This window comes from Wyeomyia smithii, chromosome 3 (genome assembly GCF_029784165.1).
Source record: "Wyeomyia smithii strain HCP4-BCI-WySm-NY-G18 chromosome 3, ASM2978416v1, whole genome shotgun sequence".
Taxonomy (NCBI): domain Eukaryota; kingdom Metazoa; phylum Arthropoda; class Insecta; order Diptera; family Culicidae; genus Wyeomyia; species Wyeomyia smithii.
This window is the reverse complement of record NC_073696.1, coordinates 117887705-117905003: the sequence shown is the minus strand read 5'-3', so window position 1 is coordinate 117905003 and position 17299 is coordinate 117887705. Positions and strand designations below refer to the sequence as shown.

General features: G+C 42.9%; 1 protein-coding gene across 2 annotated transcripts; it reads right to left on the bottom strand.

Annotated features, from left to right (window-relative positions):
• Positions 1–11846: 11846 nt before the first annotated feature.
• On the bottom strand, positions 11847–16941 carry LOC129727151 (dihydrolipoyllysine-residue acetyltransferase component of pyruvate dehydrogenase complex, mitochondrial). Of its 2 annotated transcripts, none has more exons than XM_055684662.1 (7): positions 16482–16941; positions 15290–15480; positions 14686–15096; positions 14241–14622; positions 13826–14128; positions 13616–13761; positions 11847–12696 (listed from the first exon to the last, which is right to left on the bottom strand). In XM_055684662.1, exons 1-6 carry the CDS (start codon positions 16601–16603, stop codon positions 13632–13634), a joined length of 1539 nt encoding a protein of 512 aa, XP_055540637.1. In that variant the 5' UTR covers positions 16604–16941; the 3' UTR covers positions 11847–12696; positions 13616–13631. The 2 variants fall into 2 exon arrangements, with proteins under 2 accessions (XP_055540637.1, XP_055540638.1); XM_055684663.1 differs by having other exon boundaries at positions 14241–14574.
• Between the last annotated feature and the right edge of the window lie 358 nt (positions 16942–17299).

Sequence of the window (17299 nt, the reverse complement as noted above, 5' to 3'; positions counted from 1 at the left end):
CTTATGGGGCAACTAGAACTTTCATTTGCATATAATTTCATTAAAATCGGTCCAACCATCTCTGAGAAAAGTGAGTGAAAATAAAAATCTGCACATACACACACACGCACGCACACACACACACACACGCACACACACACACACACACACCCACACCCACACACACATACATACATACAGAAAATGCTCAGCTCGTCGAACTGAGTCGAGTGATATGTGCCATTTGGCCCTTTGGAGCACTTGCTATATCTTTCTAGGAGAAAGGCAAAAAGTTAAAAAAAATATTAATTAGGAGTAAAATATTCGTGCTGAAGAAATAGCGAAATAAAAGAAATGACTTTGAATTTCGTACACTTCAATCACGAGCAATACCGGTAACGTACGAATAGCACAATACCAAATTTAAATTTTGTTGAGGCCATATGTTTTGATCAAAGCAGTTACAGTTTTGAATAGTCTTTGAATTTCGATTCTTTTCATAACTTTTGAACCACATATCAAATTGCTATGAAATTTCTTACTTGTGAGTTTGAGAGACAACCCGGGGAAACCTATAGGAAAGCCAAACTTTTCATTTGACACTAAGATTGTTGAATTTAGTCCAGCCATTTTTGGAAAAACGAATGAATTTGAAAAGTCACCGGAACATGTGTCTTTTCACAAGTTTTGAACCACGTGTTTAATCACAATAAAATTCATCAATTATCCTTTAACTAGCCTGTTCATTTGATACCAATATTGTTCAAATCGGTTGTGTACTTTCTGAGATAATGAAGTTCAGTGATTTTCATATTTTGATACATTACAGACAAAGTAAGAGACCGATTACATTGAAATTCAATAGGGTGTTATGAGCAGACCGATGTCATGGCAACTGTTTCCTGAAGCCGCCGCCGATGATGATGACGCTAGTGTTGAAAATATGATCATAAACTCCGTTCACTGTGCCGCATGTGTTACTGTACGGATTTTTTCCGTGCTTCTAACTATATTGAATTTAGGGCTATCCAGAACGTGTTGAAACATGTTTGAAAATGACCATTTGTGTCCCGCACAAAATGCATAGAACGTTCAAAACAAAACAGTCGTTCTTCGCTTTTTGCATTCCTACACACCACTTGCAGCAACAGTTGATCTCGCATGGACGGAGCTTATTCGGCTGTTTCGCAAGCACTGACAGCCTTTTGACGGATAATCGAGCCAGAGAGCCAGAGAAAAACGGCTTCAAGGAAAATGTATGGGGATGACGTTCGTGACAGGGATGTGGTTATGAGGCAGCTAGACCTTTCATTTGACACGAATTTCGTGGAAATCGGTTCAGCCATCTCTGAGAAAAGTGAGTGAGTATAAGTAGTCTTCGGAATATGTTTCTTTTCAAAGCTGGATTTCACATTTTTAAACATAACAGGCAAAGTAATAGTACGATTGCAAAAAATCAATAGGGTCTTATGGGGTAATTAGACCTTCCAAATGACACAGATTTTGTGGAAATCGGTTCAGCCATCTCTGAGAAACATGAGTGAGATTAAACACTCTCCAGAACACGTTTCTGAACCACACGTTCAATCTTCATGAAACTCAAAAGTTAAGGTTTTTTTTAAGTAGCTCGTTCATTAAAAACTAATTTTGTTAAAATCGGTTGAGTAGTTTCTGAGATAATGATGTTTCGTGTTTTTCACATTTTTAAACATAACCTCTAAACTAAAAATCCGATTGCAATGAAATTTAATAGGGTCTTATGGGGCAATTAGACCTTTCATTTGCAATTAGTTTCATGAAAATCGGTCCAGCCATCTCTGAGAAAATCGAGTGAGATTAGGAGAGCGTTACATACACACACACATACACCCACACCCACACACACCAGGCAGAGCTGAATGCCACCACGGGTCGGTGATTGGCGATTACCGAAGGCCACGGAAGTGCTCACTGCTAGCAAGCAGTCCCGGACCATCAGCGGGAGCTAGCCTAGGTCGTGGCGAGATTCAGGCACTGGGCCGCTGAATTCTCGCAAAAGCCATACTGGCCGGAAGCAGCTCCGACGGAGCGAGTAGTGCCGCTCCCACCACCCAAATGCACTATACCGCCCATTGGGACTGATGCCAGTAATGTTCCCAATTACGGCAACTGGTCGCATCACTATAGGATAAGAGTCGGATTTCGTTTTCGTACCATGATTTTGGGCTGGCACCTGCGCCGAGCTCCCTTAGTAATGTCGTGTGATAACGGCTTGAAACGGCGAGATTACAACCGATGCAGGGGTCTCCGTCCCGTAAAACCTGGCAGGCCTTCCAGTACGTTCCGAGTCCATTGCCGGGTGGGAACCCGGCAGAAGTAGGATCAGATGTCTTTTCCTGACTTGCGCCGGTCGGGGGTGTCATAGTTGCCCATAAGGCGCTATGGCAGCCGCCCCTAGCCATGGCCTCACTGCTCCGGCATAGACTACCTTGGGACCATTTAGGCGACTACTCCATTATGGATAAGGATAGCGGCTGGTAGGGGGACCCAATAAACAAAAATGTTGAACTCAAAAACAAAAGAGACGGGTGCGGAGGGGTTACCAAATCCCTTCGCACGAGGTGGCATCCAGCGGTCTCCGCAGAAGAAGGCGGAGACGGATGCGGCGAAGTCTGGAGGTGGAAAAACGGCGAATCCGTCGGTGTCCACACCAGACATCTCGGTAGACGGTCCCTTGCTAGTCAAGGCCGTCGAAAGGTGTATGGACACGCGGCCAAGAGTGGCGGCGCTGTCTGAACAACTCGATGCCATAATCGAGTTCTTGGCGAACAGGCGAAACATCGCTGGCGACCTGAAGCAGAGCCTCCTCCTGCTTCGGAGCACCATTGATGAAGCCAGAAAGGAGCACGAAGAACTCGTAGCTCGGGTGAAGGCGGCCGAGAAAGCGGCCAGGACCGGGAGGGCGACTGCATCTAAAGAGGTGCAGACAGACGCCCCCTCGTTCGCGTCGGTCTGCTCCACGGGGCAGGTCGCTAAGCGAACGAGGCAGTCCCCGGGGGAAACGGCCCCCGGGAACACCAAGAAACGATTGGTCGTGCTACTCCCACGGGAACACACGCCAACCGGTTCAAGGTCCACCGCGGAAAAGGCACAGGTGGAGGCTACGGGCAACCCTTGGACTACCGTAGAGGGTAGGAAGCGTCGGGAAGGTGCGACGCGACATGATGGCGGAGCGGCCAGAGGACCAAAAAAGGTCAAAAAGGCGCGGAGTAGGGGTGATGCCCTCATACTCAAGACGGATGGGTCGAAGTACTCAGAAGTCTTGAAGAAGATGAGGGGGGAAACCCAGCTCAAGGATCTGGGGGCGGATGTGCGGAGTATCCGCCGATCTCGCACTGGCGAGATGATACTTGAGCTCCGGAAGGACGCCAAGAACAAGGGGGCTACCTACAAAACGGTAGCTGAAAAGGTCCTAGGGAAGGAGGTGCAAGTGCGGGCACTCACCTCAGAAGTGACTCTCCAGCTTAAAAACCTGGACGATATCACTGAGGGGTGCGACATTGCACAAGCCCTAAAAGCGAAGTGCGGGGTGGAGGTGGCTAAGGAGTCAATCCGCCTCCGCAAAGGTCCGGCGGGGACCCAGATAGCTACCTTCCGACTACCGTCGGCGGACGCTAACCTGGCCCTGAAAGAGGGCAAGTTGAAGGTCGGCTGGTCTGTATGTCCTCTGGGCATACTACAGCAACCAGACATTTGCTTCCGGTGCTTTGAGGGCGGACATAAGTCCTGGACCTGCAAGGGGCCCGATAGGAGCCAGCTGTGCAGGCGATGTGGAGGTGCAGGCCATAAAGCAAAGGACTGTGTGGAGTCTCCCAAGTGCATGGTATGTTCCGGGAAACGGGACGCCAAACACCTTATGGGAGGCCCCAGGTGCCCAGCCGGTAAGCCGGCTGCGAAACCACGGGCGTAAGGGTGACGCAACTGAACCTGAACCATTGCTTCGCGGCTCAGCAGCTGCTACACCAAGCAGCCACTGAGTCGTTGTCGGACATCGCCGTCATATCGGATCCCTACCGCATCCCTCCCGGAAACGGTAACTGGGTTGCGGATAAGTCCAGTTTGGCGGCCATATGTACGACGAGCAAGTTCCCGGTTCAGGAGGTTGTCTCAACCTCAGAAGAAGGGTACGTAGTTGCTAAGGTAAACGGAGTGTTCTACTGCAGTTGCTATGCTCCGCCACGTTGGTCTACCGAAAGGTTCACCCAGATGGTCGACCTCCTATCCATGGAGCTAACGGGCCTAACGCCGTTGGTGGTGGCGGGCGACTTCAACGCTTGGGCTGTTGAGTGGGGAAGTCGCTTCACGAACCAGAGGGGCCAGATCCTGTTGGGGGCTTTTGCAAAGCTCAACCTAGATCTGGCCAACGTTGGGAACAAAAGTACATTTAGCAGAAATGGTGCGGAGTCGATCATCGACGTGACGTTCTCCAGCCCAGGACTGATCAAGAACTGGAGGGTAGACGATGGCTACACTAATAGCGACCACCAGGCGGTCTGTTATAGTGTAGACAACAACGAGAGGCGGCAAGCGACGGGTAGAGCCAACACTCCGACCGTTCGCGGGTGGAAGACATCGCACTTTGATGCCGAGGTATTCGAAGAGGCAATGAGAAGGGAGCGCGAGGGGTGCAGTTGGATCCGCCCGACTGCTGACCAACTAGTTGCTATGCTATCGCTGGCGTTCGACGCCACCATGCCTAGGACTCGCCAACCTAGGAATGGAAAGCCACCGGTTTACTGGTGGACGGACGCGATAGCCGACCTTCGCAGTGCGTGCCTCAGTGCAAGACGGAGGATGCAGCGTGCGCGAAACGAAGAAGAGAGGACAGAGCGCCGCGCAGCATTCAGTTCGGCAAGATCGATGCTAAAGAGTGCGATAAAGGCCAGCAAGAGGGCCTGTTTCGATAGGCTATGTGCGAGTGCCAATACAAATCCGTGGGGTGACGCCTACAGGATCGTAATGGCCAAAACTAAAGGCGCGCTGGCGCCTGCAGAGCGATCACCAGCGATGCTGGAGCGTATCATCGAGGGACTCTTTCCACGCCACGAGCCAAGTCCTTGGCCTCCGGCAGTCGAGTCTCACGTCCGACGTTCCAGTATCTCAGACATAGACCAGAGATGGTCGGCCAACCTGCCGAGCATCCAATCCGTGAGCGACGACAGCCGTGTCGAGGCAGGGGAGGAGGCAAGGGTTACGAATGAGGAACTCATCGTGATCGCCAAATCCCTAAAGGTGAGCAAGGCACCGGGACCGGATGGTATCCCTAACCTGGCGATCAGGCTGGCGATAAAAACGGCCCCCGGGCTGTTCAGGGCAGTCATGCAGAGGTGCCTGGATGACTGTCTCTTTCCGAACAGGTGGAAGCGGCAGAGACTGGTCTTATTGCCGAAGGCTGGGAAACCGCCAAGGGACCCATCGGCATATAGGCCTATCTGCCTGCTGGACACCGCGGGCAAGGTGCTTGAGAGGATCATCCTCAACAGACTGGTGAGGTACACGGAGGGTGTACACGGTCTGGCAAGTAACCAGTTCGGCTTCCGGAAGGGCAGGTCCACGCTGGACGCAATCTCTTCCGTCATCAAGACGGCGGAGGTAGCAATCCAGCGCAAGAGAAGGGGAATACGCTACTGCGCAATCGTCACGCTCGACGTGAAGAATGCGTTCAATAGTGCCAGTTGGGACTCCATAGCGCTCGCGCTCAGGAGCATCCATGTACCGGTGTCGCTGTACAAGATTCTGGAAAATTATTTCCAGAATCGAGTACTTGTTTACGACACGGAGGAGGGTCAGAAGTGCGTCCCAATTACCGCAGGAGTTCCGCAAGGTTCTATCCTGGGCCCGGTGTTGTGGAATGTCATGTATGACGGAGTGTTGAAACTCAAGTTCCCTGTAGGGGTTGTGATCGTCGGCTTTGCAGACGACATAACGCTGGAGGTTTACGGCGAGTCTATCGAGGAGGTCGAGTTGACCGCCGCGCACTGTATACGCAAGGTCGAGGACTGGATGCGCTCCAGGAAACTGGAGCTCGCGCATCATAAGACGGAGGTCACGGTTGTGAACAACCGTAAATCGGAGCAACAGGCGGTGGTCAGAGTCGGAGACTGCACCATCACCTCGAAGCGATCCCTGAAGCTCTTGGGGGTTATGGTGGACGACAAGCTCACGTTCGGGAGTCACGTCGACTATGCCTGTAAGAGGGCCTCATCGGCTATTGCAGCACTATCTCGTATGATGTCCAATAGCTCAGCGGTTTATGGCAGCAAGCGAAGACTTCTTGCCAGCGTGGTTTCGTCCATACTTAGGTATGGTGGGCCAGTGTGGTCCAGAGCGCTAGGTACTAACAGTTACCGTGGTAAACTGGAAAGTACCTACAGGCTCATGTGCCTGAGAGTTGCGAGTGCGTATCGTACGGTGTCATACGATGCAATCTGTGTCTTGTCCGGCATGATGCCTATCAGCATCGCCATCAAGGAGGACAGAGAGTGTTTCGACCAACGTGACACAAGGGGCATACGAGGTACCAGAAGGTCATTCTCGATGCTCCGCTGGCAGCGGGAATGGTCCAACTCCACAAAGGGCAGATGGACGCACCGACTCATACCGGAGATATCCGGCTGGGTCGGGAGACGACATGGTGAAGTGAACTTCCACCTGACACAAATCCTGTCAGGCCATGGTTGTTTCAGACAATATCTGCACAGGTTCGGACACGCGGTGTCCCCCATGTGTCCCGAGTGCGTGGAGGAGGAGGAGACTGCTGAGCATGTCTTCTTCGTATGCCCCCGTTTCGCAAGAGCGAGGAGCAACATGATGGCTGTGAGCGGGCCTGGCACTACTCCGGACAATCTAGTCCGGAGGATGTCCGACGACCCGGACATCTGGAACGCGGTCTGTGCGGCCGCCTCTCAGATTGTTCTGGAGCTGCAACGTGTGTGGCGGGTCAACCACCAACACGCCAGTGGTAGCTAATTACCAGTCTCCAGGTAGTTAGCTAGGAGGTTATAAGAGTAAAGAGGGTGCATCACGCACAAAAGCCACTCCCCGACGTAATACTTAACCGTCGTTCCGGGAAGACCAGGGCTGGAGACTGGAGGGGTTTTAGTGGGTCGGGACAGGGATCAGTAGGTGTCTGGGCGAGTGTAACTACCCCAGCATCTCTCCCCTAGTCTCATCCCCACACCCTGAGCTCTCTTCTCAGGTGTCTGTTTGCAGATTTCCCCGCCACCTTTAAAAAAAAAAAAAAACACCCACACACACATACACACACATACAGAAAATGCTCAGCTCGTCAAACTAAGTCGATTGATATACGAGATTCGACCCTTTGGAGCACTTTTATACCTTTGGTTTTTCCAGTGATTGCTATACCTTTCTAGGAGAAAGGCAAAAATGCACCAAAGAATCTGAGTACACCATTCGATTCGTTATGACGTCCAGAATCTCTGGTCAAAATTTCAAAATCGTCGTACGGTACATTTTTGAGTAATGCCCTTTCGAAGGTCGTGAAGTACAAAAAAGTGATATTAAAACGACGAAATACTCAATGTAAAGCACGTTTTTCACCCACAATGTTATGAAACAACTTCCAAAATAGTTTGTACACATTCCAAATATTATATTTCAAGACATTTACAATTGGTGGAAAGATTTATTTGAAAATCCCACAGTGCACAGTGGTCTAAATTCGAAAAATCGTGACCGTTCTAGATTTGACTATGAAAAATTGATTTTATGCACTCAATGTCTTCAGCAAAATTGTTTCATAGAACATTGCCTTACTTTTGGCGTTTTAGGTTTTTCGATCAATCCCTCTAGTAGTTAGATAAAAAAAATATTTTTTCTAATTTTCAATATACCGGATTGCTTCTTTCAGCAAAGTTGTGGAAAATTTTAAAAGAAAAACAATTGCTGAATACTGCAATGTCCTATCTGTACGTTGAACACGACAAAATAGAGTTTTTTAGTGGAACACCCCTCCTTAAAATCAGTTTTTTGTCTATAATTTCGTCTGTAATGGTCAAAATAATGCAAAATGTTCTAAGAATTTATGCATTCAACTAAGCTTTCCTCAATACTTTGTAAAATTTATTGTTTTGATAATCACAGAAAAAATTATAGACAAAAAACTGATTTTAAGGAGGGGTGTTCCACAAAAAAACTCTATTTTGTCGTGTTCAACGTACAGATAGGACGTCGCAGTATTCGGCAATTGTTTTTCTTTTTAAATTTTCCACAACTTTGCTAAAGGAAGCAATTCGGTATACAGTCATACCTCGATATAAGGCAACTTTATATTTATTTTCGTTACGTTATATCGAGTTACGTTATATCGAAGCAAAAAAATTTTTTTTTTCAATTTATGCAAGAATGTTAATGGTTACTCAAAGATGCGCAAAAACCTATTTTCCATAACCTATCAGTGTTTTTAAACCTTACTTATGCCCATTTAGAAATATTTTTAGAAGCAAAAAAATTTTTTTTTTCAATTGATACAAGAAGTCACTCAAAAATGCGTGAAAACCTATTTCTCGTCATCTATTAGTATTATTAAACCATTTTTATGCCTATTTAGGACAATTTTCAACAAGCAAAAAAAAATTTTTTAAATGATGCAAGACTGTTGGTGGTTACTCACAGATGCGCGAAAACCTATTTCTCATCAGTATTTTTAAACCTTTCTTATGCCCATTTAGAGAAAATTGCAACAAGCAAAAAAAAATTTATTTTAATTGATGCAAGACTGTGAATTGTTACAGAAGGATGCGTGAAAACCTATTTTTCATACTTATTGGTATTTTTAAAGCTTCTTTATGCCCATTTTGGACAATTTTCGCATTGGTTTAATTGGTTTCAAAGCTTACTACAAACATTTTTTGAAGCAATTTAGAGCCCAAAAACAGTTTCTGTATCATTTATTTTCAAATTCAATACATTTTAAAAAGTTACGTTATATCGAGGTAAAAGTTACGTTATATCGAGGTTGCCTTATATCGAGGTATGACTGTATTGAAAATTAGAAAAAGTATTTTTTTTATCTAACTGTTAGGTGGATTGATCGAAATACCAGAAACGCCAAAAGTAAGGTCTTGATCTACGAAACAATTTTGCTAAAGACATTGAGTACATAAAATCAATTTCTAAAATAAATCTTTCCACCAATTGTAAATGTCTATAAATGTAATACTTGGAACGTGTAGAAACTATTTTGGAAGTTGTTTCATAAAATTCTGACTGAAAAACGTGCTTTACATTGAGTATTTCGTCGTTTCTATACCACTTTTTTGTACCTTACGACCTTCGAAAGGGCATTACTCAAAAATGTACCGTACGATGATTTTGAAAATTTGATCAGAGATTCTGGACGTTATAACGAATCGAATGGTGTACTCAGATTCTTTGGTGCATTTTTTTTATAATAACGGTCTGTGGGAGCACCGTGCGGGGTAAATTCTACGGAAACTTAAACTACAAACGGTGTCAAAGCAGTAAATATGGCAACCCTTTGCTTATTTTCTATTTCAAACCATTCTGGTATTTTATTTCGCATGACTTCCATCACATACTTAGAGTATTTTTAAATTTCAATGCACCACACGTAACATGGTGAACACATCTTTTGTTGAAATCATAATTCTCGTGTTTCACAAAGTTTATACTGATTGTATTATTTATTTTATACGAAAAATACCACGCGTGTGATTGTTTACTATGTACACTTGGAGCCTCGGTTTGACGGCTCACTTGAAGTTTTTGACCTTACTTTTTGCGTATCTGTATAACACCGGTGGGATTTCGGAATGAAAAATTTCAAACCGTAAAAACCCTTACCCAACAACAAATATTGTTGATTCATAGCTTACTAAGCTATTATTCAGTGGATTTTGGCTGAACTATAGCTTAAAAAGCCGTTATCCAACAAGATTGCTTGTTAGGTAACCACACGGTGGATTTCAACAACTAATATGGGTCATTCCATACGAAGTGTACATGCCACTTGGACACGACCATCACAGATTTTGCTCAAAGTTGGGAGAATTATTCATCTTCTGTCTCTTTGGAAAAATCCCAATTTTGGTATCGATTGGAATACCCTCCGCTCTCTAGGACCCCCCTCTTTATTAAAAAGTCACGCATTTTTTGTCAAAAATCTCTTTTTTCTTTTTCTCACAATTCATAGACGTAAGATGTCCGAAAAATACTGATAGATGATTTTTGAAGAAAATAAACCAAGGAATCCAGAAAAAATATAAGTTTTGACCGGAAGTGTTGCCAGAAAAATTATTTTTGTATTTGAAAACTAAATTTACATTTTTCGGCAAATGCAGCCATTTTCATTTTAAATTTGATAATTTCATCGTGTTCCTTGGAAAATTTCACATAAGAAACAACTATCATCCCGAGGTAATATGAGCCAATCTCGAGATATAACATTTTTACGAAAAAAGTTGTAAACTTCGTAATTATTTTGTTTTATAATTTATAGACGTAAGACACGTGAAAAATAAAGACAGTTGAATTTTGAAGAAAATGGACCAAGGAATCCAGAAAAAATATTGTTTTTGACCGGAAGTGTTGCCAGGTAGATTATTTTTGTATTTAAAATTAAATTTGCATTTTTCGGCCGATGCATCTAATTTTATTTCAACTTTGATAATTTCATCGTGTTCCTTGGAAAATTCCACATGAGAAGCACTTACCACCCCGTGGTAATATGAGCCAATCTTAAGATATAACATTTTTACGAAAAATTAATTACAAAATTCATAACTATTTTCGTAAAAATGCTATATCTCGAGATTGGCTTACATTACCTCGGGATGATAGTTGTTTCTTATGTGAAATTTTCCAAGGAACACGATGAAATTATCAAATTTGAAATAAAAATGGCTGCATTTGCCGAAAAATGTAAATTTAATTTTAAAATACAAAAATAACCCATCTGGCAACACTTCCGGCCAAAAATAATATTTTTTTCTGGATTTCTTGGTTAGTTTTCTTCAAAATTCATCTATCAATATTTTTCGGGTGTCTCACGTCTATAAATTGTAAAAAAAATATTAACTCCACTGAACCCAGTACATATACAATGTTTCAACAAAGTTTCCTTTAAACATTTGTAGTCATAGAGAAGTAATCAATTAGAGTATGTTGGTTGAATGTAGATGTCCTTTAACCCTCTAGTGCCCGATGCCGCCATTTGGCGGGCTTCAGTCGAAGTTCCGAAATGCTTCAATAAATACTTAAAAAATGTTTATAATGGTTTATAGTGATTTTATCGAAGTCCGTTTAGAAATTAATTTGGGCACTAGAGGGTTAAGAAGCTTCCAATTTTTTATTTGCAGAAATGTAGAGTAACATGTCAAAAGGATCTATCTACTTTCATCGATTTTCTTGATTCACCTTTTATTTGTTTAATAGTTCAGCTAAAGTAACTATTCCCAACGTGGTTTTTATTTAAAAAGTTAGATTAGATTCTCCGCTATCAAATGGTGTGAAGGACATATCATGAAACGTGTTTAATAAGCCGTGGCGGTTGAAAGAAACCGATCGATCAAAAAATCGATAAAAGCAGATAGATCCTTTTGACATGTTGCTCTACAAATAATTTCTTGTAAATTATTGCTTCAGAAACCCCATATACCTAGGAATTTTTAACAGATTTAAACACATGCACTTCTAGGATTTTGAGATGTATTTGACAGTTAAGCTTGAATCGCGATACTGGGAAACTTTTTTAATCTACAAACATGAAAGCCTGGCGAGAGAGATTTTTTCCTGATGTAGTTCGTGTGGGGAGAGCTCGGATATGTTTCTCATCTAAAAACATGTTTTGCACATCGAAAGTGAACTTTTTTTTTTTTTTTTTTCAAGTAAATCGTGCTTTCAGCTGTAAACCTATCGTTCCTTCCTGTTTCATAAAGATTTTTTTTATTTAATGTTACACACCAGAATGCAATAATTTAAAAATAAAAGTCGATGAACGTTCGAAATTAATGACTATTATTGACTGTAATTCCTGCAAGTAATATATCTGATCCGATTTTTCTTTCCTATTTTGGATGTGGTTGACTATTAGGGAAGGATATTGTAGAAGTTACGTCAGTTACGCCCGGTGTCATCGAAAAGTGGTGTTATACTGTAGTTTTTGCACTTTTTTCAATCAATTGGACACTTTATTGATTACTCATTATAAACTGACTGTAGGGATAAAATGAGAACTATTTTTTGGGTTTCATTCGCTTCACTAAGCCGGGTAACAATGCGGATAAATTTCTTGCTTCACAGATTCTTCTCAGGGATCGAATCACTTGGTTTCATCGAGTACGATTTGTCATTACACTTAGCCATAATATTATTTTTTGTTTTGTACGCGCTAGTCGTAATTAGTACGTGACTTTCTTAGTTTTATACAGACTTTGCTTCTGTTTTTTTTTCACTGGCCTGTGAATGCACACACTGACACTATACACTGCGATAGTGTTCTAGCCTGTGGATGAAAGTTGAAATTCGAGGAAATTATATGTTATTAGTGCGGTGACTTCCGGATGGTTCGGTTTTCGCGCTACTTGAAGGTTGTACGGTAGTGATCATTCAAATGGTTGTGGGGAGCCCTGCTGCGGTTGTGATGAACTTGAGGTTGTTCGATGGTACAGTGTTGTAGCTTGAAGGAGGTGGCAACTGCGTATGGCAGAAGATATCAAGGTTTATAAATTAGAAAAATTGTCATATCACTTTGATTTAACCCTCAGTAAAACACAACGAAAATCAACTAAAACGATGTAGGTAGTTGGGTAAACTCGTTAACGCTTGTTAGATGGATGACGTTAATGAAACAATTAAATCCCGTGAAACGAATCGAATCGGGTGGGGGTTTATTAAAAGCAAGCGGATCAGAGTTGCTATTCTGAATGCTGGTCAAACTTTATATTTTAACGTATATTTGCATAATGCAGAATAGTAATTTTGATCAGATTTCTTGAAATATAAATTCAGGTCAAAACTGTGAAACTTTTGCGGTGATGGTTAGATTATTATTCATTTCAGTCATATGATGAATAGAATCATAAGACCTTTTACTATGAAACAAAGCGCGAACAATGATACACAAAAGCTTTTTACAAGACGATATTCGATTGCTTTATATAAAAAACGTTTGAAAAACTAGAGAAAATGCACCAAATAATTAATTTTTAAAATCGTAAAATACATTTGCGTAAAAAGACCTGATGTTAAAACGAACTTTGTGTGATCTGTCGACTGATAAATATTTATGTGGGTGGGGTATATGTTTAAATGCTCTTGTATACAAATTTTTCAGTAATGTAGAGGTTCTCACCCGGCTATATGCCACTTTATACCTATAGAACATTTAATACATTCAGCAACTTTAAGATTATCAATAATTGTACAGTAAACAATTTGTGTGTAAATGCTTTCACAGAGATAATACGTTACATAAAAAAACCAACAGAAACAAATCCATATTGCATCGTTTGTACTGCACATGCTATGCTATTTGTGAATACGCGGAGTGATCATATTCAACCTCTCTTCCACGTTTAAACTACTTCGACAAACCATAGAGTACTACTCTTACCGTCCTGTGGTCCGCTTTATAACAGCATTGAATGTGGATCCTCCAGGAATTGACGGAAGTACTGCAACCAGCGAGCACCAACGGCACCATCGACCGTGCGATGGTCACAGCTCAGCGTTACTGCAACATAATCACTTTCCTTCCAACTATAATAAAAACCATAACTGATCAATCATGTGCTCGATGGGACACCAAACAACCAACACGTACCCTTGTTCCGAATCCTTGTCAGGTACGATACGTTTCTGGGTACCACCGATGGCGAGGATGCAGCTTTGTGGTGGATTGATGATAGCACTGAAGTGCGTTACTCCGAACATGCCGAGGTTGGAAACACTAAATGTACCTCCCTGAAACTCTTGGGGCTGCAGCTTGCCTTCGCGAGCCTTCGCCGCCAGATTCTTGACGTCCTTAGAAATATCGGTTAGACCCTTGCGATCCGCCCCAAATACGATTGGTGTGATCAGGCCACGGTCTGTCGAAACAGCTACCGAAACGTCAACTGCATCGAACCTGGTAATATATGAAAATTTAAATAAATGCTCACTTGAAATTTGTTTTTACTTTAATTTTCATATACGATGACATTAATTAATTGAAGACCAAGATACAAAAAAAAACTTACTGTCTTATAATAGAACCCATCCAGGCGGAATTTGCCTCCGGTACTTTCTTGCAGGCCATCGCAGACGCTTTGATAATGAAATCATTGATCGACAGCTTGACGCCGTCCTTTTCCAATTGTTTATTGAATTTAGAGCGTAACTTGTTAATCTGGTCCATGTTGACATCCACCGTGAGATAATAGTGCGGAATGGTGGTCTTCGATTCGAGCAGACGCTTGGCAATAACGCCTCGGATGTTGGACACCGGAATATCCACGAAGGCTGCACCGGCAGGAATGGTGGGCGCTGAAGCCACCTGCGCATGGGCTTCCGGTGCACCGGCAGCCTGCAAACCTGCAAGATCTTTAGATGTTAGTGATCCGAAAAGACCAGATCCTTTTCCTGGAAAAGCAGGTGAAAACAGTTTATTGCAAGAAGCTCTAATCTATAGAACAATCGCATTACCTTCTAATCGCAGTCTTTGTTGCTCTGCTAGTCTCTTCGCCATAGGGCTAGCATAAACACGAGGGCCACGCTGCTCGACAGCTGTCAACGGAGCGGTGGAGGCAGATGTTGGTGGTGGCGGTGGTGGTGGAGGTGCTGCAGCAACCGGTGGTGGTGTTGGCACTGGTGGTGCTGCTGCTGGAGCTGGTGGTGCCGGGGGAGCTGGCGCTGGTTTAGCTGGCGCTGCACCTGTGTCTTTGAAATCTTTGAAAGCTGCAACATCACCCTCCTCTTCGACAATAATGCATACCAGCTTGCCAATTGGGACGTCTTTTTGACCGGCAGGAACTAGAATCTTAGCGAGATAGCCCTCTTCGGGAGTCTCAAAACCCATGGTGGCCTTGTCAGTTTCGATTTCCGCCAAAAGGTCACCTATAAAATACAAAGCATAGGATACTGAGTAAGGTCATTCGGGTAGTGACGCTGTTAGATGTTATCAACAGCAGCGTGCATACGTGATTGTTATCAGTAAAATCGAATGCATCATACTTGTGTTATTAATTAAACGAGAAATTGAATTGCATTTGTATATTGTGTGGAGGAAGAGTAGTAAAGCGATGCAAACCTTCATTGAGCTTGTCCCCTTCCTTCTTCTCCCAGCTAACAATAGTTCCCAGCTCCATGGTGGGTGAAAGAGCCGGCAGAAGCACCTTCGAGTGAGCTGGGTAGTTGCTGCAGTAGCCGCGAACGAAACACACCTGCCATGTGGCGGCAGTTTTCGACCCTGCGGTTAAGCCGGTCCATTTTTGCGAGTTCCTGTAGAAAAATACAAACGAAGAGTTTGATTAGATGTTGTACCTTGTACAATTTTTCAAAACATTTTTCTACATATGCTATAATGACCTTAAGGTATATGATAATAATAATTTCTACATGTTTTCATTAATAGTAGAAAATGCTTGCAAAATCTATTGATTATTTCTTCAAACATTGTTTTTTTGTTGTGTATTAACACAGAGAACTTTCAAGGGCAAATTCTTTCATATACCAACTTACGTTCGTCGTTGTTTTGATTACTAATAATGCACATACAAAAATTTAAAGCTGGCTGTCTCGTAGCGATTCAAATAATTTCAACGCCGGCCGCACCTTTCTAAACATAAAATTAAAGAGGTAAATAATAATTCGTGTGCAACAATTTCTTAACAATACTGCGTGATTAGTTAAATGACTTGTTAGGGTTTTGTTTTGTATATAAATGAGAAACTTTCGATAAAAAAGGTTAAAATAAATGGTATCTACTAACCTATTTACTCATCTTAAATACCATATAAGGAATAGTACTTATATAGATACTATATAAGGAAAACCTACTAATCAGTATTCCTACCATATTGAAGTTACTAGATAAACCCACTCAACATGGTTTATTTTTTCAAGAAGCTGTATTGTTGAAGCTACTTTATTTTGGGATTGTTTTGAGACAGTCGCGTGTTTGCAACTATTGACGAAAGCTATTCTTACTCGTACTGGTAGGTACGCGTAGTCGCGCGCAACCAGAGGCTAATGACGAAAATTCCCCATTCATAACAATCAGAATGTGACGTGCTCTAAATCAGTTTCTGTCACTTGCGCGAGTTTGATTCTTTTTCAGATCAAAACAGGTTACACAACTATACACTTCAAAAGCCAAAGATTCTTGTCGTTTCTCTGATCAGCTGCTAGATTGAGATTTCGAGAAGAGAAATCTATTCCAGTTTTCATTCCCCGTTTTATATTACATAACAAGTAGAGTCTTATGTACCCGAGTAACTCACCTTTGAGCATTGTTTATTCGGGATGCTTCGCAGCAAAGTGCACGGTTGGCCGTTTCGCGGAGCACTTTTCGGGTTCCCTGAAGCAGCAGCTTTTCGTTCCGCAAGGCAATTGTTCGTAGCATTTTTCTTCTCCCAAACGACGACCTTCAAATGGATCTACCTTTGTGTACCGGCTGTTTCGAAGACTTGATAAGACTTCCCTGTAGCTCTTATTTATTACCAGCTTCGTGTACGTCCACTTTCACCGCACCGTGTCGACGCACCTAAATCAATCAATCTGGAGCGGACACACAATAACAACCAATTTGCGGCGACCAGATCGGATCTGACGACCTTCCTGCGACGTTTGATAGGTCAATCTGGCTGCTGAGTGCTGTCTCACGTTGACGGCGTAGCAGAGAAATTCGCACACTGCACACGGACGGATTTTCGTATCCCGAAAGGAAAGCGCTGATGTGTGGGTGTGTTTAAATTGTCATGCATAACCCGTGCGCGAACGAACTGTCAAAGTGATTTGTGGTACACGTTGCTGTCAAAGCGGTTGGCACGTTTGGTATACGTTCATGACGTCATCACTCGTTTGACAAAAAAGTGTTATCACTATCTTTTTTGATGAATGTACCATTTAAATTAACCGTTATACGACAATCAATTTTAACTTTAAAAATAAAATATTTGTAAAAAATACGTCTCAGAGGTAAATGTAATTTTCAGCCGTATAAGTAGTTCAAAGCAACAGATTTTCTTCAATGTCCATAGTAAAAGAAAATTTTATCGTAAACATTTGTAAAAAACCAACGTTTGTCGCCACATGCGCA

Coding starts and splice junctions, on each gene's coding strand:
- LOC129727151 (XM_055684662.1), bottom strand. CDS start 16,603: ATGCTACGAACAATTGCCTTGCGGAACGAAAAGCTGCTGCTTCAGGGA. Junction 15,097..15,289: donor AGGGGACAAGCTCAATGAAG/GTTTGCATCGCT, acceptor TGTATTTTATAG/GTGACCTTTTGGCGGAAATC. Junction 14,623..14,685: donor ACAAAGACTGCGATTAGAAG/GTAATGCGATTG, acceptor CTGCTTTTCCAG/GAAAAGGATCTGGTCTTTTC.